The following is a 27,567-nucleotide window of genomic DNA, read 5'->3' as shown; positions in this document are numbered from 1 at the left end:
TGCCGCAGAGCATGCTGGGTAATTAAATATAATATAATATAATATCATAGAATACACAGTAGTAACATTACATAGTGTTTTGTGATAGTGTATGGGGGGTGTAGCAGCACTTTACATGCAGCTGGGGGTCCGGAGACACCGCGTCTCTGCGCCATTGCCTCACTTCCTGCAGCCTCGTTCCAGCGTCGCCCATGACGTAACTCTGGATTTACACAACGTGCAATGTCCTCCCCCCTCTGTGTCAGTGCAGAGGCAGGAGATACTAGAACAGGGCCTTAGCAAAGTCTCCGGCTTTGGCCTTGATTTTGGGGTAGGTGGCGTGGATCTGCGCCTTCAGGTGGTGAGAGGTCTGGGTGGGCAGATGCTGTGGACGCACCAGGAAATCCAGGCTGGAGGAGCTCATGGCGTAGAAGACATTGGCGGATCCTGGGATCACCAGCTCTGTGGGGGGGAAGAGAATACCGGGGTTATACATATTTATATACAGTCACATAAAGAGATGGAGGAGGAGCGAGGGATATGGCAGCGGGAATTTCTACCATGTCACCCACTGCTAACACTTTCTATGATGCATGGACTCCCATTCTCTGCACTGTGGTCACTCCCTGACACGGGACACTTCACAGATCAACCACGGTCATGGGAAATTGGGAACAGTGGAGGCTAAAGAAACTAAGCGAACGGCGCTGGAGGCAGAGGCGTCTGGTAGATGATGCAAGGAGTCGGTGGCGATGATGAAGTCCTGTAATCTGCCTGATGTGATCTCCCTGGGCAGCACCCTGGCTCCGCCGGCACCTTCTCAGGTTGTAGCTGATGGGTGCAGCAGGGTGTGGGGTCAGTCCTGGGATAACTATAGGTGGGTTTTAGGACCCGGCTGTGTATCTACATCTCAGATGTGAAGGACCTCACCTTTCTGTCCAGGCAGCAGCTGCACCAGCTCCTGCGGCCCCTGCAGCGTCATGTGATGCTTCCGTATAATCCGGTCAATCACGGTGGGCGTCTTCTCCTGACTGCTGATCTAAGGCACAAAACGTATAGATGATGTTATAGAAGACCCTGCAGCCGGTCCCTGCGATGCAGTAGAAGCCCCCCATCCCCTCACCCGCACGCTCTTGTACACGCTGTTCTCCTCCGCCGGCTCAACGCGTGCACGGATAATACGCGAGTCTGCGGTGGGGTCTGGGAATTTCGGCTGCTCGGAGATGCTTTCCGCAGACGCGGCGTGCTGCATTGTCGTATTTAGAGGACTCCCACACGATGCAGAACGTCTGTGTGTCCGCACGTTGACTGCGGGGGTCAGGAAACCCTTGTGTGTGGGTTTGGGGGAGCTCTGCGTGTCCAGCGCTGGGACAGATGGGCTTTTCTGTGGCTGGAAGGAGAGGAGAGAGGAGAAGGACATAATACAAGTATAAACCTCCTGTCCTGCACAGTGTGACATGGCGGAAGAGCGCCCATACCCCGGACAGGCCTGGCGTCATCAGCCGCTCACACGGAGTATCCCAGGACACCAGGTGCATGCTGGGACCAAAGGGTGCAGCAATGGAGGCCAGGAGACTGCGGAGAGAAAAGCAGAACATGAAGAGTTCCTCAATGTACCACCATTTCCACGTGTGCCGGCCCAGACGGCTACTCACTCGGTGCAGTGCGTGATGATCACTGTGGGCTTCACTGGTGGCGTCGCACTGGGGTCATGGTTAGACTCGATGTCACATGACAGATGGTAACTGTAACAGGTGACAATAATGAGACCATTGCCTAAACCGCCGCCCCTGCCCATAATCTGACGGGGCCTTATAATAATGTGAGGCTGAAGGGTAAGACTATGTTCACACACGTCAGAGGTTCTGACAGCCGGGAACGTATCCTAAGGGGAAAACGTCCTTCCTACAGGGCCAAGTCATGGGTCACACATCCCAGCACCCAGTACTCACCTCTCATCCTCACTGATCAGGTGCAGTTTCTGGAACCAGCCAACAAAATGCGGATCGGAGGTGAAGCGATATCCCAGACAAACCGTCTGCAGAATACGGATCTGAGAAAGCGACTCAAACTCCTGTACAAGGAGAACATAAAAATCATTACTGAGAATGTGGAGCAGCCGTGACACAGTGTAATGACTAGTGAGAGGCCTGAAGGGGCGGAGTGTGACCTCAAAGAGTGTCATGCCCCGCCCCCTCGCAGGTAACTCCGCATTTTGGCCCCTATAATAAACCAAGGTGACTTAGGGTTAGTGTTAAATGGCATCTACCACCAGGAGGAAAGACTGTACTGAAATGAGCCTGAGGGGCTCCAGCCTCCATTAACATCTATAGAGCATGGAGCCCCTCAGGCTCATTTGCATATAGTATTTCATCCTGGTGGTAGATGCCCTTTAAGATTCTGCACTTACCTTCCTGCGCTTCTCAAAGTTTAGGAATCCATTCTGAAAAAACAACAGGATTAATATTAGAAAACATGAAGTGACATTACATTTTATTGGTGCTTTGCAACAATTTTATCAAGTGCTTTCGACACTTTTTACTGTAGATACAACAAAACAGTTGTGTCATCCTGCAAGGGGCGTGGCTTTGCATGTAAGTGGGTGGGATTAGACTATGAGAAGAATCTCACCTCCAGCTGATCTCGGATGGCGGAATCCAGCATAACAAGGTCCGTGAGGAAGACCCCCAGGTACGGGATGACCCCCTGTGACAGGAAAACAATATGACAAGTCAGAAAAAGATAACCCCCATCATCCTTCCCTAAATGACTGCAGGCGCCTTGATATATCATCTCTATATCCTGCCCCGATATTTGGCAGCATTACGTTCCTGATGGTCTCCAATGCGGCTGCTGGTGACAATATTCATGTTGTATGTATATAGCGCTCGCCGTATACAGCGAGACACGGTGCCGTATGCAGCGAGACACGGTGCCGTATGCAGCGAGACACGGTGCCGTATGCAGCGAGACACGGTGCCGTATGCAGCGAGACACGGTGCCGTATGCAGCGAGACACGGTGCCGTATGCAGCGAGACACGGAGCCGTATGCAGCGAGACACGGAGCCGTATGCAGCGAGACACGGTGCCGTATGCAGCGAGACACGGTGCCGTATGCAGCGAGACACGGTGCCGTATACAGCAGCCGTCACAGCTTCTCCTCCCATCACAAGTCATAGAGAAGGACGTCGCCATCAAGAACAGAACTTCCAGCAATTCTCTAGGAGATCTGATTGGCAGAGCACGGGATGTATCGCAACGTATGTCCCTGTACCATACAAAAGTGCTGGCGTTGCTCACCGTAGCTCGGGGGTCTCTGGAGCGGGGGGAGTGTTTTTTGGAGACGTCTGATGTGTCCTGAGACTAAATAAAGACGTAGAGTTAGAATTGCGCATCATCTTACGGCAGCAGAAGGTAGAAGGATACGAGGGCGACCGATCACCTGGAAAAGCAGCTCCCGCATCCGGGCGTAGTTATCTTTCTCCGAAAACACCTCGCTCATGTCCTGGTAACTGCGCTGGATTTCCCTGCAGGATATTATTGGCAATTATCTTATAGGTCTATGTACACACAGGCACCTAGAGACATGACGCCCCTCACCTGGAGGTCTCTGCCCACACCCTCTTCAGCCGATGCACAGATGTACTTTGTAAGGCTGTCAGGATGGCGTAGACCGAGGAGAAGTTCCTGAGGTTCCAACATTCCTGGAATTAGGACATTGGATCGTTTAGAGTAGAGATTCACACTAAAAATCATGGATTTATGTACAAACACCACAGAGGTAGAGACAGAGCTCCGACCGTCAGTGATTTCCATCACCATGGGACAGCGAAGCACAATATGTTACATGACTGGGGCACAGCTAAGGTCTATGCTTAGTGGATGCTGGGGACGGATGCTATACAATGGCATCCGTCCCCCACCTCCGCTGTATAAATAACTTTTTTTGCAGCAGCCGTCAGGATGAAACATAGTAGCCTCCAATGCTATTTCATCCTACGTTACCTGCTGTCTGACATGTATGAAGCAGGCAGAGGTCATAGAGTTACCCTTGAAGCCTCCACCTGACTGTCTATAGACACATTGTCATATACTGTCATATACCAGTAACTAAATGGGTCTGAGAGGTTTCTGTGTATTCATTACATATTGGGGTTTCTTCCTGAAGGTTGTTCAACCTTCTATATTCAAGTATTCTTGGTACTAAATTACCCGTAATCTCTGACCGGGTGAGATATTTTGTGTTGTTAGATGTCCCAGGTTCTGATGTCTCACCTCGGCCACTTTCACCCACTTCTCAATGATCCGAGCCCTCTGCTGCGGCCTAAGTTGTGGGTCCTGAACGCAGGACGAGGTCACAGCCCCCGACAGGCGGTTAAAGTGGCGGACGGTCTCTCTGACAGAGTGACAGCGGTCCCGGTGGTCTCCTCCCCGGTCTCTGCGAGACCACACAGACCCCAGGCACTCGTGAGGGACAACTTTTAAGAAGAGAGACTGCAATAAAAAACAAAAGTCACAAAAACAAAATATTAGTAATAAAACTACAAGACACGGCGCAATGTGAGGCGATTCTGTAACGACCCCATCACATACTAGGATCCCCCGTGTAACGCTGCCCTCATTATATCATTGGTGATTATCATATGCCCCTCCAGGACCCCTCACAGTGTGTCCTATGGGGAACTACAACGCCCATCATGTACTCCAGGAACCCATGAAGCTACGTGTATAAGGTCAGAGTATACGGAGTCTCACAGCTTCCAGGCAGGTCAGTTGTTCCGCCACATATCCAGCTTGGAACGTCAGGATATCTAACGGGTCGTAGTGGTCGTTCTCTAGCACCGGGGGGCGCTCTCCTGTCACTGCCTTCTGCCCGGCCGTGACCTCCTCCAATTGTGTCACCAAATTCGTTTTCTTCAGTCTTGTGAAGCAGCCGGACAGTTCTTCCCTCGTGCCGGCGTCCAGCGATATAAAGTCTTCAGGATATTGAGACATCCAGGCGCAGAAGAGACTGCTGACACTGAGGAAAGATGGCGGATGTGAGATACAGACTGCCGACACTGAGGAAAGATGGAGGATGTGAGATACAGACTGCCGACACTGAGGAAAGATGGCGGATGTGAGATACAGACTGCCGACACTGAGGAAAGATGGCGGATGTGAGATGCAGACTGCTGACACTGAGGAAAGATGGAGGATGTGAGATACAGACTGCTGATACTGAGGAAAGATGGAGGATGTGAGATACAGACTGCCGACACTGAGGAAAGATGGCGGATGTGAGATACAGACTGCCGACACTGAGGAAAGATGGCGGATGTGAGATACAGACTGCCGACACTGAGGAAAGATGGCGGATGTGAGATACAGACTGCTGACACTGAGGAAAGATGGCGGATGTGAGATACAGACTGCTGACACTGAGGAAAGATGGCGGATGTGAGATACAGACTGCTGATACTGAGGAAAGATGGCGGATGTGAGATACAGACTGCCGATACTGAGGAAAGATGGTGGATGTGAGATACAGACTGCTAATACTGAGGAAAGATGGCGGATGTGAGATACAGACTGCTGATACTGAGGAAAGATGGCGGATGTGAGATACAGACTGCTGACACTGAGGAAAGATGGCGGATGTGAGATACAGACTGCTGACACTGAGGAAAGATGGCGGATGTGAGATACAGACTGCCGATACTGAGGAAAGATGGCGGATGTGAGATACAGACTGCCGACACTGAGGAAAGATGGCGGATGTGAGATACAGACTGCTGATACTGAGGAAAGATGGCGGATGTGAGATACAGACTGCTGACACTGAGGAAAGATGGCGGATGTGAGATACAGACTGCTGATACTGAGGAAAGATGGCGGATGTGAGATACAGACTGCCGACACTGAGGAAAGATGGCGGATGTGAGATACAGACTGCCGATACTGAGGAAAGATGGCGGATGTGAGATACAGACTGCTGATACTGAGGAAAGATGGCGGATGTGAGATACAGACTGCCGACACTGAGGAAAGATGGAGGATGTGAGATACAGACTGCCGACACTGAGGAAAGATGGCGGATGTGAGATACAGACTGCTGACACTGAGGAAAGATGGCGGATGTGAGATACAGACTGCTGATACTGAGGAAAGATGGAGGATGTGAGATACAGACTGCCGACACTGAGGAAAGATGGCGGATGTGAGATACAGACTGCCGACACTGAGGAAAGATGGCGGATGTGAGATACAGACTGCTGACACTGAGGAAAGATGGCGGATGTGAGATACAGACTGCCGACACTGAGGAAAGATGGCGGATGTGAGATACAGACTGCCGATACTGAGGAAAGATGGCGGATGTGAGATACAGACTGCTGACACTGAGGAAAGATGGTGGATGTGAGATACAGACTGCCGACACTGAGGAAAGATGGCGGATGTGAGATACAGACTGCCGACACTGAGGAAAGATGGCGGATGTGAGATACAGACTGCCGACACTGAGGAAAGATGGCGGATGTGAGATACAGACTGCCGACACTGAGGAAAGATGGCGGATGTGAGATACAGACTGCCGACACTGAGGAAAGATGGCGGATGTGAGATACAGACTGCTGACACTGAGGAAAGATGGTGGATGTGAGATACAGGCTGCTGACACTGAGGAAAGATGGCGGATGTGAGATACAGACTGCTGACACTGAGGAAAGATGGCGGATGTGAGATACAGACTGCTGACACTGAGGAAAGATGGAGGATGTGAGATACAGACTGCTGATACTGAGGAGAGATGGAGGATGTGAGATACAGACTGCTGATACTGAGGAGAGATGGAGGATGTGAGATACAGACTGCTGATACTGAGGAAAGATGGCGGATGTGAGATACAGACTGCTGATACTGAGGAAAGATGGAGGATGTGAGATACAGACTGCTGATACTGAGGAAAGATGGCGGATGTGAGATACAGACTGCTGATACTGAGGGAAGATGGCGGATGTGAGATACAGACTGCTGACACTGAGGAAAGATGGCGGATGTGAGATATAGACTGCTGATACTGAGGAAAGATGGCGGATGTGAGATACAGACTGCTGACACTGAGGAAAGATGGCGGATGTGAGATACAGACTGCCGATACTGAGGAAAGATGGCGGATGTGAGATACAGACTGCTGATACTGAGGGAAGATGGCGGATGTGAGATACAGACTGCCGATACTGAGGAAAGATGGCGGATGTGAGATACAGACTGCTGATACTGAGGAAAGATGGCGGATGTGAGATACAGACTGCTGACCCTGAGGAAAGATGGCGGATGTGAGATACAGACTGCCGATACTGAGGAAAGATGGCGGATGTGAGATACAGACTGCTGACACTGAGGAAAGATGGCGGATGTGAGATACAGACTGCTGACACTGAGGAAAGATGGCGGATGTGAGATACAGACTGCTGATACTGAGGAAAGATGGCGGATGTGAGATACAGACTGCTGATACTGAGGAAAGATGGAGGATGTGAGATACAGACTGCCGATACTGAGGAAAGATGGCGGATGTGAGATACAGGCTGCTGACACTGAGGAAAGATGGCGGATGTGAGATACAGACTGCTGACACTGAGGAAAGATGGCGGATGTGAGATACAGACTGCTGACACTGAGGAAAGATGGCGGATGTGAGATACAGACTGCTGATACTGAGGAAAGATGGCGGATGTGAGATACAGACTGCCGACACTGAGGAAAGATGGCGGATGTGAGATACAGACTGCCGATACTGAGGAAAGATGGCGGATGTGAGATACAGGCTGCTGACACTGAGGAAAGATGGCGGATGTGAGATACAGACTGCTGACACTGAGGAAAGATGGCGGATGTGAGATACAGACTGCTGACACTGAGGAAAGATGGCGGATGTGAGATACAGACTGCTGATACTGAGGAAAGATGGCGGATGTGAGATACAGACTGCTGACACTGAGGAAAGATGGCGGATGTGAGATACAGACTGCTGACACTGAGGAAAGATGGCGGATGTGAGATACAGACTGCTGATACTGAGGAAAGATGGAGGATGTGAGATACAGACTGCTGACACTGAGGAAAGATGGCGGATGTGAGATACAGACTGCTGACACTGAGGAAAGATGGCGGATGTGAGATACAGACTGCTGACACTGAGGAAAGATGGCGGATGTGAGATACAGACTGCTGACACTGAGGAAAGATGGCGGATGTGAGATACAGACTGCCGACACTGAGGAAAGATGGCGGATGTGAGATACAGACTGCTGACACTGAGGAAAGATGGCGGATGTGAGATACAGGCTGCCGACACTGAGGAAAGATGGCGGATGTGAGATACAGACTGCTGACACTGAGGAAAGATGGCGGATGTGAGATACAGGCTGCCGACACTGAGGAAAGATGGCGGATGTGAGATACAGACTGCTGACACTGAGGAAAGATGGCGGATGTGAGATACAGACTGCTGACACTGAGGAAAGATGGCGGATGTGAGATACAGACTGCTGATACTGAGGAAAGATGGAGGATGTGAGATACAGACTGCTGATACTGAGGAAAGATGGCGGATGTGAGATACAGACTGCTGATACTGAGGAAAGATGGCGGATGTGAGATACAGACTGCTGACACTGAGGAAAGATGGCGGATGTGAGATACAGACTGCTGATACTGAGGAAAGATGGAGGATGTGAGATACAGACTGCTGACACTGAGGAAAGATGGCGGATGTGAGATACAGACTGCTGATACTGAGGAAAGATGGCGGATGTGAGATACAGACTGCCGACACTGAGGAAAGATGGCGGATGTGAGATACAGACTGCCGATACTGAGGAAAGATGGCGGATGTGAGATACAGGCTGCTGACACTGAGGAAAGATGGCGGATGTGAGATACAGACTGCTGATACTGAGGAAAGATGGCGGATGTGAGATACAGACTGCTGATACTGAGGAAAGATGGAGGATGTGAGATACAGACTGCCGACACTGAGGAAAGATGGCGGATGTGAGATATAGACTGCTGACACTGAGGAAAGATGGCGGATGTGAGATACAGACTGCTGATACTGAGGAAAGATGGCGGATGTGAGATACAGACTGCTGATACTGAGGAAAGATGGAGGATGTGAGATACAGACTGCCGACACTGAGGAAAGATGGCGGATGTGAGATATAGACTGCTGACACTGAGGAAAGATGGCGGATGTGAGATACAGACTGCTGATACTGAGGAAAGATGGCGGATGTGAGATACAGACTGCTGATACTGAGGAAAGATGGCGGATGTGAGATACAGACTGCTGACACTGAGGAAAGATGGCGGATGTGAGATACAGACTGCTGATACTGAGGAAAGATGGCGGATGTGAGATACAGACTGCTGACACTGAGGAAAGATGGCGGATGTGAGATACAGACTGCTGACACTGAGGAAAGATGGCGGATGTGAGATACAGACTGCCGACACTGAGGAAAGATGGCGGATGTGAGATACAGACTGCTGATACTGAGGAAAGATGGAGGATGTGAGATACAGACTGCTGATACTGAGGAAAGATGGCGGATGTGAGATACAGACTGCCGACACTGAGGAAAGATGGCGGATGTGAGATACAGACTGCTGATACTGAGGAAAGATGGAGGATGTGAGATACAGACTGCCGATACTGAGGAAAGATGGCGGATGTGAGATACAGACTGCCGACACTGAGGAAAGATGGAGGATGTGAGATACAGACTGCTAATACTGAGGAAAGATGGCGGATGTGAGATACAGACTGCTGATACTGAGGAAAGATGGCGGATGTGAGATACAGACTGCTAATACTGAATCCATGTACTACTCACTCATCATCCTTTCCTCCATAGGAGTTACCCGTCGCTTGCGAATAATTGTCATCCTCCAACCTGTAACCACAGACACAATTACTTATATAATAGGGGGGTCCCGGGGGGAGGGGACATCAATCAATACCTGTAATATATTATAATATAGTCACCATCACCTCCTCAGCCGTATAATAACCGGGGTATAATGAGATCACACATGTTATAAGAGTATACATTATTCCATGTGGCGGATTCCTGACATATATCGTACAGTGTATTATGGTTGTGACCGTTATTATAATATTATGTAATAAAGTCAGAACCTCTAATATAATATATTCAGGACTAATAATAGAATGGAATCAAATAGAACAGAATGTAACATTGCGGTAATGTATATAATCATGACCTCCCATAATATATACAGGACCTTTAGTATAATATAATGTAGTCCTGACACTTCCTGGGTCACACATTAGTCATGTCATGGGGTTGTCCCCGGGGACCATGTGACAAGTTTCTTCCATAACAAGTATATATATATGTATTATACACCCAGTATATATGTTATAATCTCCCCCCATATGATATAGAGTCACCACCTGGCCAGCAGAATCCTCAGAACCTCTTGGGCGTTGGTGAAAGTGCGATATGTGGCAAGGAAGGCCGGGGTGTAGGTAGTGTCCCCCAGGACTCGGGCTTCAAGAAGATGGAGGACAAGTCTGGGGAGAGTGCCAGCACGCAGAGCTAACACTCTAACAGGAGCCTGAGGAGAGGGAAGGATAGACAATTATATTATATAATAGCACAAAGCGATGAATCAGCAGAATGTACTGACATTGTGTACTGACACCTTATACTTAGTTACCAGGCGGCTCGGAACACAAATAGCCACAGACATTTACATAACGCGTCTCTGTGCTCATAAAGGTTATGCTTCTCACATCGTATTACATCCAGACAATGCTCTGTGAGATGAACAGCCTGGACTCCAGACGGATACATTGTGCGGCTCCTCAGCTATGGACAGGACCAGTTATGTACAGGGTCTGCTGCCTATGGATGTTCATGTACAGGGTCGGCGTTAGGCGGCAGCAAACTGGGCATTTCCCCAGGGCCCCCTTCCTAATGTGGCCCCCTGGATGTGGACTTTTGTGGGCAGAGGATGTGTTGCTCTATTAATACCCCCTGGTTGATGCCCGGGTGAAGATGCTCATCATATATCTCCTGTCTATATATCCATCATGTATCTGTCTCCTATAATTTGTCTATTTCTTCTCTATACATCTGTCTAACCGTTTATCTATCTTTTTGTCTTGTATCTATTATTTATCCATCAATCAATCAATCTTCTATCTCTCTTCTACTGTATCTATCTTCTATCAATATATATATAATCTACTTTATATTTCTGCATCTATAAATCTATATTGTCTTTCATATTATCTTCTATCATCCATCTCCCTATCATCTGTCCATCTGCTATAAAGTTCTCCCATCTTACAGACACTTACCTCCTACTGTGTGTAACTACAATGTATTATTATTGTACAGGACTTTAGGAGCCTCTTACTGACGGTGACTGTTCATAAAATATTTTGGGGCCCCATTATTAGTTTTGCCCAGGCCCCTCTTTGTCTAACACTGACCCTGTTCATGTATCCAGACTGCACAATGCTCTGTGAGCAGCAGCACTTAGATCTCCCTGCTAGTCTGTTAAAATGTATCCGTCACACACAGAGCATTGTCTCCACTGGATACAATTGTCTCCCATTCACAGTGTTAAGCAGGATGAGCCGTATACAGAGTTACTGCCTCTATGTGTTCTCATTCACTGACAGCAAGAACCTTGAACAAAGTGACAAATTGCAACAAAGTAGAGCGGAATGTTTCAGAAAACTTGTACAATAAGATTAGAAATAAAATTCTAAAGCTTATTTAAAGGAAACCTATCACCAGGATGCAAACCAAACCAGTCACACTGACATCCTATGTGCGCCCCTCTGGCAGGAGCTGCTCTTCTTTAAGCTTCCTACGCCCTTGTTTTTAAGAAAAAAAAGGCTTTAAAAAATTATGCAAATGAACCTGAGGTGCTCCAGGCTGCAGAGGTGTTAATGGAACCTGGAGCCCCTAAGGCTCATTTGCATAATTTTTAAACACTTTAGTTCTAAAGGACAAGGACATAGGAAGCTTAAAGAAGAGCAGATCCTGCCAGAGGGGGCGCTCACCAGGATGTCAGTGTGACTGGTTTACAATCATTCATCCTGGTGATATGTGATGATTTCCACCTTTGATATTAGAAGAGAAGTTTATTGATCCCAGAAGTTAGATTATTACATAAAATACAACTAAAACAAACCATGTAAGGGCTCAAAACACTGAAAAGACCCCAAGCTCCCATTATCCCTTTACCCTTCATAGATTCCACCTCTTGTTATGTCCTGATGAAATACTGACGTGTGAATGGTCTAATGGTTTACCAGACATAACACCACTAGGAATTACTCTCATTCTCGCTAAGTTTCCAAATGGGGCCTACATCACCCACACTGGGGCCTACATCACCCACACTGGGGCCTACATCACCCACACTGGGGCCTACATCACCCACACTGGGGCCTACATCGCCCACAATGGGGCCTACATCGCCCACACAGGGGCCTACATCGCCCACAATGGGGCCTGCATCACCCACACAGGGGCCTGCATCACCCACACTGGGGCCTACATCACCCACACTGGGGCCTGCATCACCCACACAGGGGCCTGCATCACCCACACTGGGGCCTACATCACCCACACTGGGGCCTACATCACCCACACTGGGGCCTACATCGCCCACACTGGGGCCTACATCGCCCACAATGGGGCCTACATCAGCCACAATGGGGCCTACATCGCCCACACTGGGGCCTACATCACCCACACTGGGGCCTACATCACCCACACTGGGGCCTACATCACCCACACTGGAGCCTACATCACCCACACTGGGGCCTACATCGCCCACACAGGGGCCTACATCGCCCACAATGGGGCCTACATCAGCCACAATGGGGCCTACATCGCCCACACTGGGGCCTACATCGCCCACACTGGGGCCTACATCGCCCACACTGGGGCCTACATCGCCCACACTGGGGCCTACATCGCCCACACTGGGGCCTACATCGCCCACACTGGGGCCTACATCGCCCACACTGGGGCCTACATCGCCCACACTGGGGCCTACATCGCCCACACAGGGGCCTACATCGCCCACAATGGGGCCTACATCAGCCACAATGGGGCCTACATCGCCCACACTGGGGCCTACATCGCCCACACAGGGGCCTACATCGCCCACAATGGGGCCTACATCAGCCACAATGGGGCCTACATCGCCCACACTGGGGCCTACATCGCCCACACTGGGGCCTACATCGCCCACACTGGGGCCTACATCGCCCACACTGGGGCCTACATCGCCCACACTGGGGCCTACATCGCCCACACTGGGGCCTACATCGCCCACGCTGGGGCCTACATCGCCCACGCTGGGGCCTACATCGCCCACGCTGGGGCCTACATCGCCCACGCTGGGGCCTACATCGCCCACGCTGGGGCCTACATCGCCCACGCTGGGGCCTACATCGCCCACGCTGGGGCCTACATCGCCCACGCTGGGGCCTACATCACCCACGCTGGGGCCTACATCACCCACACTGGACCTACATCACCCACGCTGGGGCCTACACCACCCACGCTGGGGCCTACATCACCCACACAGGGCCTACATCACGCACACTGGGGCCTACATCACGCACACTGGGGCCTACATCACCCACACTGGGGCCTACACCACCCACACTGGGGCCTACACCACCCACACAGGGGCCTACATCACCCACACTGGGGCCTACATCACCCACACTGGGGCCTACATCACCCACACTGGGGCCTACATCACCCACACTGGGGCCTACATCACGCACACTGGGGCCTACATCACCCACACTGGGGCCTACACCACCCACAATGGGGCCTACATCACCCACACTGGGGCCTACATCACCCACACTGGGGCCTACATCACCCACACTGGGGCCTACATCACCCACACTGGGGCCTACATCACCCACACTGGGGCCTACATCACGCACACTGGGGCCTACATCACCCACACAGGGGCCTACATCACCCACAATGGGGCCTACATCACCCACAATGGGGCCTACACCACCCACAATGGGGCCTACATCACCCACAATGGGGCCTACATCACCCACACTGGCCTATCCTTCCAAATCTTGTGTCTAAATGTATTCACGTGTATAACTTGCACTCAGTTGTTACCACATAATGGTGAAAGGAAAGTAAAAGCCTATTATAGACAATGTACAGAAAGGGCTCGGTCACACGTTATAACAACACAAGACACCGGGTGCTACCAATCACATGCATTTACATAGAAACATATGTGATGGGTCCATGGGGGGCCAACAGATTCTGCTTCTAAATGAGCGGCACCTATAGAAATTTTCATTGTCAACTTCCAGTGGATACAAATCTGACCCTGGTCACACAGGTGCACGGCTCGTTATATCACACAGGTGCATGGCTCGTTATATCACACAGGTGCATGGCTCGTTATATCACACAGGTGCACGGGTCGTTATATCACACAGGTGCACGGGTCGTTATATCACACAGGTGCACGGCTCGTTATATATCACACAGGTGCACGGCTCGTTATATCACACAGGTGTACAGCTCGTTATATCACACAGGTGCGCGGCTTGTTATATCACACAGGTGCACGGCTCGTTATATCACACAGGTGCACGGCTCGTTATATCACACAGGTGCACGGGTCGTTATATATCACACAGGTGCACGGCTCATTATATCACACAGGTGCACGGCTCGTTATATCACACAGGTGCACGGCTCGTTATATCACACAGATGCGCGGCTCGTTATATCACACAGATGCGCGGCTCGTTATATCACACAGGTGCACGGCTCGTTATATCACACAGGTACACGGCTCGTTATATCACACAGGTGCACGGCTTTTTATTTTACACAGGTGCACGACTCGTTATAGCACACAGGTGGACGGCTCGTTATGTATCACACAGGTGCACGGCTCGTTATGTATCACACAGGTGCACGGCTCGTTATATCACACAGGTGCACGGCTCGTTATATCACACAGGTGCACGGCTCGTTATATCACACAGGTGCACGGCTCGTTATATCACACAGGTGCACGGCTCGTTATATCACACAGGTGCACGGCTCGTTATATCACACAGGTGCACGGCTCGTTATATCACACAGGTGCACGGCTCGTTATATCACACAGGTGCACGGCTCGTTATATCACACAGGTGCACGGCTCGTTATATCACACAGGTGCACGGCTCGTTATATCACACAGGTGCACGGCTCGTTATATCACACAGATGCACGTCTCGTTATATCACACAGGTGCACGGCTCGTTATATCACACAGGTGCGCTGCTTGTTATATCACACAGGTGCGCGGCTCGTTATATCACACAGGTGCACGGCTCGTTATATCACACAGGTGCGCTGCTTGTTATATCACACAGGTGCGCGGCTCGTTATATCACACAGGTGCACAGCTCGTTATATCACACAGCTCTGATTACTCTACGTGATATAACGAGCCGTGCACCTGTGTGATATATAACGAGCCTTGCACCTGTGTGATATATAACGAGACGTGCACCTGTGTGATATATAACGAGACGTGCACCTGTGTGATATATAACGAGACGTGCACCTGTGTGATATATAACGAGACGTGCACCTGTGTGATATAAGGAGCCGCGCACCTGTGAGATATAATGAGCTGTGCACCTGTGTGATATATAACGAGCCGTGCACCTTTGTGATATATAACGAGCCGTGCACCTTTGTGATATATAACGAGCCGTGCACCTGTGTGATATAAAGAGCCGCGCACCTGTGTGATATAACGAGCCGGGCACCTGTGTGATATATAACGAGCCGTGCACCTGTGTGATATAACGAGCCGCGCACCTGTGTGATATAAAGAGCCGGGCACCTGTGTGATCTATAACGAGCCGGGCACCTGTGTGATATATAACAAGCCGTGCACCTGTGTGATATATAACGAGCCGTGCACCTATGTGATATGTAACGAGCCGTGCACCTGTGTGATATATAACGAGCCGTGCACCTATGTGATGTAACGAGCCGTGCACCTGTGTGATATATAACGAGCCGTGCACCTATGTGATGTAACGAGCCGTGCACCTGTGTGATATATAACGAGCCCTGCACCTGTGTGATATAACGAGCCCTGCACCTGTGTGATATAACGAGCAGTGCACCTGTGTGATATAACGAGCCGGGCACCTGTGTGATATATAACGAGCCGGGCACCTATGTGATGTAACGAGCCATGCACCTGTGTGATATATAACGAGCCGTGCACCTGTGTGATATATAACCAGCCGCGCACCTGTGTGATATAACGAGCCGCGCACCTGTGTGATATAACGAGCCATGCACCTGTGTGATATAACGAGCCGTGCACCCGTGTGATATATAACGAGCCGTGCACCTGTGTGATATAACGAGCCGTGCACCTGTGTGATATAACGAGCCGTGCACCTGTGTGATATATAACGAGCCGTGCACCTGTGTGATATAACGGGCCGTGCACCCGTGTAATATATAACGAGCCGTGCACCCGTGTGATATATAACGAGCCCTGCACCCGTGTCATATAAGGAGCCGTGCACCTGTGTGACTATGGTCAGATTTCTATCTACTGGAAGTAAACATAGGAGATTTGTATAGAATGACAGCAAGTGAGGAATTGATACAGAAAGTACATTGCTATATTGTGTTGTTTTTCACTATAGAAACAATAACATTAATTTGCCGAAGTGGGAACGTCCCTCTAATCTATGAGCCGCCAATTATGTAAATGTATAACAGATCCGTCTAGCTGCCACATCCCCGATCCATATCTATACCTTACAATTAACTCCACATTTTACTTTAAACCATTTAAACTACATGAACGTCTCCCCCGTCTTTCTGTCCTCCTCCTCCTCCTCCTCCTCCTCCTCACCCACCATTGGAGACGCAGACGACCATCACTATCCTCAGTATAAACCGTAACTAAACATGGGGCATCGCATCCTGGAGGAGCAGCCACAGAACAGACCACGCACAATGGACAAGACATTGGATGGAAGTGAATCCTATAAGATCCACAATCATCAGGCATTGCTCACAGTCCATCACCTTGTATAAGAGCGATGTTACCTGGTGGGAGTTTGCGTTGCGGAGATACACACTGTATATAACACCGTCCCGCTCCTCGTCTCCCTCGTACTGCAAGACCTGGAAGAAACGCACAGAATGTGGTCACAGGCGACACGAGCCACATCCAGACACAAGCCAAAGAGCACAAACCTGCAGCCATCTCATCATTCATCACACAGGGGGACGTGGCCTCACCTTGCCGGGCAGAAGGTACCACGTCGTTCTAGAGGCGGCACAGGGACCTCCCCGTGACAGGCACCTCAGCGCCACATTCATAGAAAGTAAACCGGACGATAAGGGAGGAGAGGACAGGCTGAAGCCAAGACAAGGCAGAAGAAAGGAAAGCAAGGGGTTAATGGGCGCAGCTGCGGGGACAAGCTCTGGGTCCCAGGTGTCTGAGGGTTTACACTTCCGCACAAAGTAAAAGCACGTGCTCAGACAGGTAAATATAGAGAGCAACGCCCGGACAAACCGGTTCCTGCTGTGAATATTCATCAGCGCATAATCCAAGCCCCGCCCACCAGACTCCGCCCCCTGCGACAGCTGCATCGTTATCAATAAAAACCTAATATAAAGTATCATGAACATCGCACAATAGTCAGAAAACGTAAGAGAAAAGTAAAAGACACAAAAGTGAATCATCTAATGCACAAGGAGTCAGGGGATTATTATGTGGGGTGTATATAATATATATTATTAATAATGGGGTAACAGAGCAGAGCTGTGGGATCATGGAGGGTCTGTGGGATCATGGAGGGTCTGTGGGATCGTGGAGGGTCTGTGGGATCGTGGAGGGTCTGTGGGATCGTGGAGGGTCTGTGGGATCGTGGAGGGTCTGTGGGATCGTGGAGGGTCTGTGGGATCGTGGAGGGTCTGTGGGATCGTGGAGGGTCTGTGGGATCGTGGAAGGTCTGTGGGATCGTGGAGGGTCTGTGGGATCGTGGAGGGTCTGTGGGATCGTGGAGGGTCTGTGGGATCCTGGAGGGTCTGTGGGATCCTGGAGGGTCTGTGGGATCCTGGAGGGTCTGTGGGATCCTGGAGGGTCTGTGGGATCGTGGAGGGTCTGTGGGATCAGGGAGGGTCTGTGGGATCAGGGAGGGTCTGTGGGATCATGGAGGGTCTGTGGGATCAGGGAGGGTCTGTGGGATCGTGGAGGGTCTGTGGGATCGTGGAGGGTCTGTGGGATCGTGGAGGGTCTGTGGGATCGTGGAGGGTCTGTGGGATCAGGGAGGGTCTGTGGGATCGTGGAGGGTCTGTGGGATCGTGGAGGGTCTGTGGGATCGTAGAGGGTCTGTGGGATCGTAGAGGGTCTGTGGGATCAGGGAGGGTCTGTGGGATCATGGAGGGTCTGTGGGATCATGGAGGGTCTGTGGGATCAGGGAGGGTCTGTGGGATCAGGGAGGGTCTGTGGGATCATGGAGGGTCTGTGTGATCATGGAGGGTCTGTGGGATCATGGAGGGTCTGTGGGATCATGGAGGGTCTGTGATACCTTATCTGCTCGGATCATCTCCTGCGGATATGGTGAGAGGTCGCAGCTCCGGTCCCTATGGTCGTCCTCGTGCCGGAGCCGCCTATAACAAGTCACCACAATAACATCTCCCCCATGACTTCTCTTCTGCCGATCTCCTCCCGCTCTCTACCTGGATGTGGTTTTCCTGCCATTTACCTGAAGTGAAAGTAGAAAAAACCCCTCCTGGAATGTGGATCCCCTGCCCCCCCCAGTCACATGACCCGGCACATGTACCCCCAGGGCAGGAGTTTTGTAACATTGTGACGTGTGATGCACATTTGAAAGTAAAATACATTGTACAGGAGAAGAAATGTTTATACAGACAGTTCCCGGGTTACGTACAGGATGGGTTCTATAGGTTTGTTCTTAAGTTGAGTTTGTATGTAAGTCGGAACTGTATATTTTATAATGGTAACTCCAAACAAATTTTTTTTGGTCTCTGTGACAATGTTGGAACCAGGATAAACACTGAAGCTTCATTACAGACTCCTATGATAACTGTTATAGCTGATTATTATATCCTGGGACTAAAGTACAGTAAATTGCAGTGCTGTAGCTTCCCAGGCTGTTACACTGTGCACTTCCCTCTCCCACTGTGTGAGATTACATCAGGCAGAGGGAGGGGGAAGTGCTGAGGGAGCAGGGGGATAATTTTAACAGTTGACTTTAGAAGGACAGAGGCCATGGACAGCACAAGAAGATACCACAGTCACGCTGCCGGGATCTATAGGTTAAAGGGGTATTCCGGGAATATGAACGTCTGACACAAAAACCCTTGATGATATAAATAAATGAATACAACAATACTCAATGTCATTAGTCACAAAACGGAGCTAAAATAATATGATTTTATGATTTACTAAATTTATGGCCTCTCTAAAGTAGGTGGAGTTATCACTAAGATGGCCGCCACTGGAAACTTCAAGTCCCAAGATCCTTTAGTTCTCAGTAACTCCTCCTACCTCTTATGCTCTGCTAACAGTGATGATGTAACAGGTTTTCTTGCTCTGTTACCATAGTAATGATGTGCAACTGCCATCACCACAACACTGACCATACTGGATGCACTGCAACCAACCGACTACAGCCAAACTTAGTGGTGATCACATGACCTGCCCAGGCAGGTGCAGGACATGTGATGTGGACATGTGACCAGCGGCCATCTTCTTTTCTGTGACGGACCGCGCAGAGGAAATTAACGGACTGATTAAAGGGCCAGGAGCATATTAATTCTTCATTACACTGTATGTCATCAGCATTTTATGCTAAGGGGAGCAAAATTTGAAATAACAACTAATTACACATTAGCTTATATTTTGAGTGCCCACTTGTATATGAATTATGCTGATTCCTGGAATACCCCTTTAATGCTTGTGTCGATCAGGTTTGTGGTGGGAGATTTCCTTTAATGGTGAAGTCCAGACGACAGAATTCACAGCAGAACCATGAGAGTCCAGAGCTCCTGTATAGAGGAACAAATCCCTGCGAGGGGTGTGGGGCGCCTGATGTTATGTGCACCTTTACTTCATGGTACAAACCCTTTATATACTTATACTAATATATATATATATATTACTACTTATACTATAATTTATATTATGGCATCTATGAAAATAGTCTTCATACTTTGTACACAGGCCCAGGTATCTCCATGGTAACAGACTATAATGGCCAAAAATGTAATTTTCCCATCAGAAATACAACATTCATCGCACATAAGATCTGCGGGGATACATAACAATCCCTCTCTATCAAACCAAAATATGAGCCCCTCCAACACGTTACCTTTGACCTCCTCGGATATTACACTGGTTTCCTCTGATGTAATAAAGGGATTATGAGACCCAATCAGATTACAATATCATATGTTATAAAGGAAACAGAGATGTAACAATCGCGTCGGAGGGGGAGGGGCCATGGCTGTCAAAGTTCCATATAACAGCGTCTCTCCCATGCGCCGCCCCTATATTATCCTACTGCAGACAGTTCTGCAACCCAGGAACAGGCACATGAGCGACCACGCGTGGGGAGGCCGATTGTACTGCCTGCCTGCCCCTGGTCGGGTCTTTATTTGTGCAGCACACGGGGCAGATACTGTGGTGTCCTTATGTCAGTGACAGTCAAACTGACCTGTGAGTTTAGAGGTTAGGACTAAAATGAGAAGCAGAGGTTTCCCTTCTGATTGCTGCAAGTCACTATATTCATTGCAGGTATAGAGTTGTGTGCTGTATATTACCTGCTGGTATATATTACTGTGTGGTGTAATGCTGGTCCTTGTATCTTATATAGGGTGTGGGTGTATTAATGTGCTCCTATATTTGAGGGTTGTGGAGATATGTTGTGTGTGTTTAGTATATACATGGTTTATGTGTCTAGCGAATGGGAGGTATGAATGAAACAATGTATCCTGGTCCCAAATTTCAGGATCAAAGGAGAAGCTTTACTATTCCATCATCCCCCTGTCTATGATGTTGTGTTCCCCAGCTAATAGTCACATGAGTACAAGTCTCTCTCATGACTCGGCCAGGTCACAGCCCCGACATCTGGAAAATCAGCCACCGGGCCACAAATCACATCCACGTGACCTTATGTACAAAATGTAAAGGCGGCTTCCAGATTTATGTAAATCCCTGTAGACTGTGTCCAAAACAACATTTTTTTAAATCAGATTACTCGTTTTTTAATGAAGCCCCCCCCCCCTTTCTTAGCCAAAAATTACAATGAAGCAATGAGGCTGCCGCAGGCTGTAGACACGTACATTACATCATTGGGTACAATGCAGGGGTAGACCCCTGGTAGAGTTTGCTCGTAACACTCTCAATGCTCCCCTGGAGCCTCCTCCATAGGTTCCCCTGAGCCGATGTGACAAATGTTGTAGATACCGCAAAGTTGTAGATACTGGTGGCACCCCCAATGCGGCAGCCGAAATTCTGCCTGTAATTGATCTAACGCCTCGCATCTGCCTCCAGGCGTTTTCATGTTTTTAACCCAGTCACTTCCCACGGTGTAAACCCTTCCAGATGAAATATTTCTGGTAAGTGTCGGAAGTGAATTTGTACAAGACAATATCTCCGCTATCTGTGTATCTGCTCGGGTCTGTAGACGACTGCTACAAGTTATTGTTCCATTTCCAGCTTCTGACACTAAGGAGCCAACAGTCCCAGACCCTGGACCGCACAAGAGGTGTAACCCACACCCTAAAATCAGCCTCCTACTATTAGGCCGGGCTAAAATGTTCCCAAGTAACGTCACCAAGTCTGATCAAGACAAGAAGGGAATAGGAAAAGAGCTATGATGATATATGAGGGGAGCCACGCTGGGGGCCGGGAGGGGAACCAACCTGATGGCCAGGAAAACGTGGGAATGAAACGCTCGCCGCGCTGATATTTGCTGTTTTTTCTTTATCAAAAATATATCAATTGTTACAAGCATTTTAGGCAAAACATAGTCACCCAAGTGTGAAACTGCATGCTGTGCTCAGCCCGTCTCCCTGAGGCCCACGCTGGATTATATGGACTGACACTTGGGGGATTATGTTTTGCCTAAAATGCTTGGAACAATTGATATATTTTTGATAAAGAAAAAACAGCTAATATCAGCGTGGTCAGCGTGGTGAGTGTTTCATTCGTACTTTAAGGATCACTCAGGGTGTGGAGACCCAAAGAAACGCTCAGGGACTACTCCGATAAGATATTTTTATGTGACTCCAGGAAAAAGTGAGAGCCACCGCATGACACCATGATGGAGCCAATAGACAATATTACACATCACAGGTGTTAGTCTTGTAGTTTTGTCATGTGATGGAGCCATGGACTCCCTGCACACATATGGGCCACATTTACAGTTCCTCGTCTCACCTCGTTGTGGTCATCTTTGGACTCTTGTCTTGGTCGGTGTCCTCGTCTCTCCTCCTCCAGCGCCGTCTTCAATGTGCGCAGGATCATGTGTGTGACCACCGACTAAATGTAAAGAAGCAACAACATGGTGACTGCTCATGGTACCAGGCTGGATGAGCCCCCCAAATCATGTACTCAACGAGTATGGAGGAGCCCCCCGAATCATGTACACAACGAGTATGGAGGAGCCCCCCGAATCATGTACACAACACGTATGGAGGAGCCCCCCGAATCATGCACACAACACGTATGGAGGAGCCCCCCGAATCATGCACACAACACGTATGGAGGAGCCCCCCGAATCATGCACACAACGAGTATGGAGGAGACACCGCGCCTCTTGTACATAACGAGTATGGAGGAGACACCGCGCCTCTTGTACATAACGAGTATGGAGGAGACACCGCGCCTCTTGTACATAACGAGTACGGAGGAGACACCGCGCCTCTTGTACATAACGAGTACGGAGGAGACACCGCGCCTCTTGTACATAACGAGTACGGAGGAGACACCGCGCCTCTTGTACATAACAAGTACGGAGGAGACACCGTGCCTCTTGTACATAACACGTATGGAGGAGACACCGCGCCTCTTGTACATAACAAGTACGGAGGAGACACCGTGCCTCTTGTACATAACACGTATGGAGGAGACACCGCGCCTCTTGTACATAACGAGTATGGAGGAGACACCGCGCCTCTTGTACATAACACGTATGGAGGAGACACCGCGCCTCTTGTACATAACGAGTATGGAGGAGACACCGCGCCTCTTGTACATAACGCGTATGGAGGAGACACTGCGCCTCTTGTACATAACGCGTATGGAGGAGACACCGCACCTCTTGTACATAACACGTATGGAGGAGACACTGCGCCTCTTGTACATAACACGTATGGAGGAGACACCGCGCCTCTTGTACATAACACGTATGGAGGAGACACCGCGCCTCTTGTACATAACGCGTATGGAGGAGACACTGCGCCTCTTGTACATAACACGTATGGAGGAGACACCGCACCTCTTGTACATAACACGTATGGAGGAGACACCGCGCCTCTTGTACATAACGAGTACGGAGGAGACACTGCGCCTCTTGTACATAACACGTATGGAGGAGACACCGCGCCTCTTGTACATAACACGTATGGAGGAGACACCGCGCCTCTTGTACATAACACGTATGGAGGAGACACCGCGCCTCTTGTACATAACACGTATGGAGGAGACACCGCGCCTCTTGTACATAACGAGTATGGAGGAGACACCGCGCCTCTTGTACATAACACGTATGGAGGAGACACCGCGCCTCTTGTACGTGCTACATAGGGGAGACATTGTACTTACCACCTCTCAGGAAGCCAAGGTCACCGTGTCACACAACATATCCCTCAGGGTCAGGGGGTCACACACACATTGGGGAAGCAGTAGTAGTGTAGTCGTCTCCGTGTACATCCAAGTAGTGATAAGAACTTGCTGGCATTGGGTCCTGGTAACGCTGGATGTTGGTGGAGACGCCTCGGAGCGGCTCTAGGTGTCTTCTAGGCTCAGCCTCACCTTGTCCTTTGACTTGCGTCACATCCTGGGGCGCAGGAAGAGAATCAGGAAACCTGCGAGTGAGCGCTTCCTGCATCAACACGATGCCCAGAACCCCGGAGTACACAGAGCATTGTCTGCGAGTGTTATTATATCACCGCTGGCATCCCGGGCACCATTGTGCTACCGGGCGGGACGCACCGAGCGAGTGTCAGCTCTTCTGCTTTCTGTATGGACTATTGGGTAAATGTGACGACACGTACACCCACAACTTCCTCAAACTAAGATGAACAAATAGAAATTTCCACAATTTATACATAAAACCTTCAGATTTTGGCATCAGCGAGTTATTAGCCCGTACAGAGCGACCTTGTCTGATGTGAAGGTCAATGACGTCTTCTATCATCACAGAGACCACAGACATTCCTGCCGAGGCGGCAAATACATCATAACAAGAAGGTCCCAAATACTTTATCCATTACAAATGTACCCCCCCCCCATCAAATCACATGACACAAAGCAAGTCTCAGGTTATTTCCGCTGGCAGAAGGATTTCACTTCTATTATATTTTCCCCCTGTTAAGCGCAAGACATTTTATTATGTGGAAAAAGAAGAAGAAAAAGGAAGTGAAAAAATGCTGCAAACATAATTACTGACACCTACAGTATGTACAATAATTTGCCCTCTAGAAGTAAAGCTACCACAATACTGCCCCCTATGTACAAGAATATGACTACTATAATACTGCCCCCTATGTACAGGAATATAACTACTATAATACTGCCCCCTATGTACAAGAATATAAGTACTATAATACTGCCCCCTATGTACAGGAATATAACTACTATAATACTGCCCCCTATGTACAAGAATATAACTACTATAATACTGCCCCCTATGTACAAGAATATAACTACTATAATACTGCCCCCTATGTACAAGAATATAACTACTATAATACTGCCCCCTATGTACAAGAATATAACTACTATAATACTGCCCCCTATGTACAGGAATATAACTACTATAATACTGCCCCCTATGTACAAGAATATAACTACTATAATACTGCCCCCTATGTACAAGAATATAAGTACTATAATACTGCCCCCTATGTACAAGAATATAACTACTATAATACTGCCCCCTATGTACAAGAATATAACTACTATAATACTGCCCCCTATGTACAAGAATATAACTACTATAATACTGTCCCCTATGTACAGGAATATAACTACTATAATACTGTCCCCTATGTACAAGAATATAACTACTATAATACTGCCCCCTATGTACAAGAATATAACTACTATAATACCGCCTCCTATGTACAGGAATATAACTACTATAATACTGCCTCCTATGTACAGGGATATAACTACTATAATACTGCCTCCTATGTACAGGAATATAACTACTATAATACTGCCCCCTATGTACAGGAATATAACTACTATAATACTGCCCCCTATGTACAGGAATATAACTACTATAATACTGCCCCCTATGTACAGGAATATAACTACTATAATACTGCCCCCTATGTACAGGAATATAACTACTATAATACTGCCCCCTATGTACAGGAATATAACTACTATAATACTGCCCCCTATGTACAAGAATATAACTACTATAATACTGCCCCCTATGTACAGGATATAACTACTATAATACTGCCCCCTATGTACAGGAATATAACTACTATAATACCGCCTCCTATGTACAGGAATATAACTACTATAATACCGCCTCCTATGTACAGGAATATAACTACTATAATACTGCCTCCTATGTACAGGGATATAACTACTATAATACTGCCTCCTATGTACAGGAATATAACTACTATAATACTGCCCCCTATGTACAGGAATATAACTACTATAATACTGCCCCCTATGTACAGGAATATAACTACTATAATACTGCCCCCTATGTACAGGAATATAACTACTATAATACTGCCCCCTATGTACAAGAATATAACTACTATAATACTGCCCCCTATGTACAGGATATAACTACTATAATACTGCCCCCTATGTACAGGAATATAACTACTATAATACTGCCCCCTATGTACAGGAATATAACTACTATAATACTGCCCCCTATGTACAGGAATATAACTACTATAATACCGCCCCCTATGTACAAGAATATAACTACTATAATACTGCCCCCTATGTACGGGAATATTACTACTATAATACTGCCCCCTATGTACAGGAATATAACTACTATAATACTGCCCCCTATGTACAGGAATATAACTACTATAATACCGCCCCCTATGTACAGGAATATAACTACTATAATACTGCCCCCTTGCTGAGAGGTTGTGTGCAGTGTGAGCTCCTGAGGTCTCCTCATGTCTGGAGCTAGCCCAGGCCGGGGCCACCCTGGGTGGGGAAGTTCCCCATGCAAGGCCCAGGCTCCAAGGCCTTCTCTGGGAAATAACTCCCAGACACCAAAACTAATGGATGAAAATCCTAAAGTCTCCGGTGCAGTAAGTCATGTCAGCGGCTGCAGTTCTGCCAGAAGTAGTGAAGTAAAGAATGAAGATTTTGTGAAGAAAGAAGCAGCAGTAGTAGTAAGTTCAAGTTTGGTGAAATCACCTACCAGTGTGAATGTGCAGCAGAAGCCAGTGAGTGGGAACACAATGTTGGGTCATCCAGGACAGAGGAGCGAGCAGGTTGTGCAGGAGCAGAGGAAGTCTCCAGCCCCTGCCTCAGCTGTGCCATGTACACCTCCATCATCCAGGCAGAGGAATCCTCCAGCCCCAGCCTCACCTGTGCCGTGTACACCTCCATCAGCCAGGCAGAGGAGGACATCTCTGGAGAAGCAGACCTTGCTGGAGAACCTGCAGCAGCCTGTACTGATCCGCTCTGAGTGCACAAGGTATGGGAGTGGAGGCAGCAAGGCCGAGACCAAACTAGCAGGGAGGCCTCAGGCTGCCACAAGTGCTGCTACTGGACAGTGTCATCCCCCCGCAGTAAGAGCCGCAGCGCGCCAGAACCCAACAGTGGCGCAGAGGCCCGGACCCAGCAGAGTGTCATCACCTACCACCTGTAAGCAACCTGCAGCACATCCCTGTGCAGCGTCTGAGCGTGCACCTGCAGAACCTCCCTGTGCAGCGTCTGAGCGTGCACCTGCAGAACCTCCCTGTGCAGCGGCTGAGCGTGCACCTGCAGCACCTCCCTGTGCAGCGGCTGAGCGTGCACCTGCAGCACCTCCCTGTGCAGCGGCTGAGCGTGCACCTGCAGCACCTCCTTGTGCAGCGGCTGAGCGTGCACCTGCAGCACCTCCATGTGCAGCGGCTGAGCGTGCACCTGCAGCACCTCCATGTGCAGCGGCTGAGCGTGCACCTGCAGCACCTCCATGTGCAGCGGCTGAGCGTGCACCTGCAGCACCTCCATGTGCAGCGGCTGAGCGTGCACCTGCAGCACCTCCATGTGCA

General features: G+C 49.1%; 1 protein-coding gene across 10 annotated transcripts; it reads right to left on the bottom strand.

The window, feature by feature from the left end:
* Positions 1–7: 7 nt before the first annotated feature.
* On the bottom strand, positions 8–27,036 carry RGL2 (ral guanine nucleotide dissociation stimulator like 2). 10 transcript variants are annotated; one of them, XM_072125432.1, is made up of 18 exons: positions 26,900–27,035; positions 22,526–22,627; positions 17,158–17,235; positions 10,446–10,609; positions 9,862–9,921; positions 4,736–5,000; positions 4,193–4,474; positions 3,581–3,684; positions 3,423–3,507; positions 3,281–3,343; positions 2,611–2,685; positions 2,390–2,422; positions 1,932–2,053; positions 1,635–1,724; positions 1,458–1,554; positions 1,103–1,369; positions 910–1,018; positions 8–441 (listed from the first exon to the last, which is right to left on the bottom strand). In XM_072125432.1, the coding sequence occupies exons 1-18, from the start codon at positions 26,939–26,941 to the stop codon at positions 263–265; spliced, it is 2,217 nt and encodes a 738-aa protein (XP_071981533.1). In that variant the 5' UTR covers positions 26,942–27,035; the 3' UTR covers positions 8–262. The 10 variants fall into 10 exon arrangements, with proteins under 10 accessions (XP_071981533.1, XP_071981536.1, XP_071981539.1 ...); XM_072125435.1 differs by lacking the exon at positions 26,900–27,035 and adding an exon at positions 26,730–26,834; XM_072125434.1 differs by lacking the exon at positions 26,900–27,035 and adding an exon at positions 23,912–23,992 and having other exon boundaries at positions 9–441.
* Between the last annotated feature and the right edge of the window lie 531 nt (positions 27,037–27,567).

Source organism: Engystomops pustulosus, chromosome 9 (assembly GCF_040894005.1).
Source record: "Engystomops pustulosus chromosome 9, aEngPut4.maternal, whole genome shotgun sequence".
NCBI lineage: Eukaryota > Metazoa > Chordata > Amphibia > Anura > Leptodactylidae > Engystomops > Engystomops pustulosus.
The sequence above is the reverse complement of the archived record's forward strand: the minus strand, read 5'-3'. Positions and strand labels throughout refer to the sequence as shown.

Excerpts from the sequence above, each read along its gene's own strand:
- RGL2 (XM_072125432.1), bottom strand. The coding sequence starts at position 26,941 with ATGTCCTCCTCTGCCTGGCTGATGGAGGTGTACACGGCACAG. Across the intron at positions 9,922-10,445 it reads CTGAGGATTCTGCTGGCCAG|GTTGGAGGATGACAATTATT; the intron begins GTGGTGACTCTA and ends CTGTGGTTACAG. Across the intron at positions 2,423-2,610 it reads CCATCCGAGATCAGCTGGAG|AATGGATTCCTAAACTTTGA; the intron begins GTGAGATTCTTC and ends TTGTTTTTTCAG.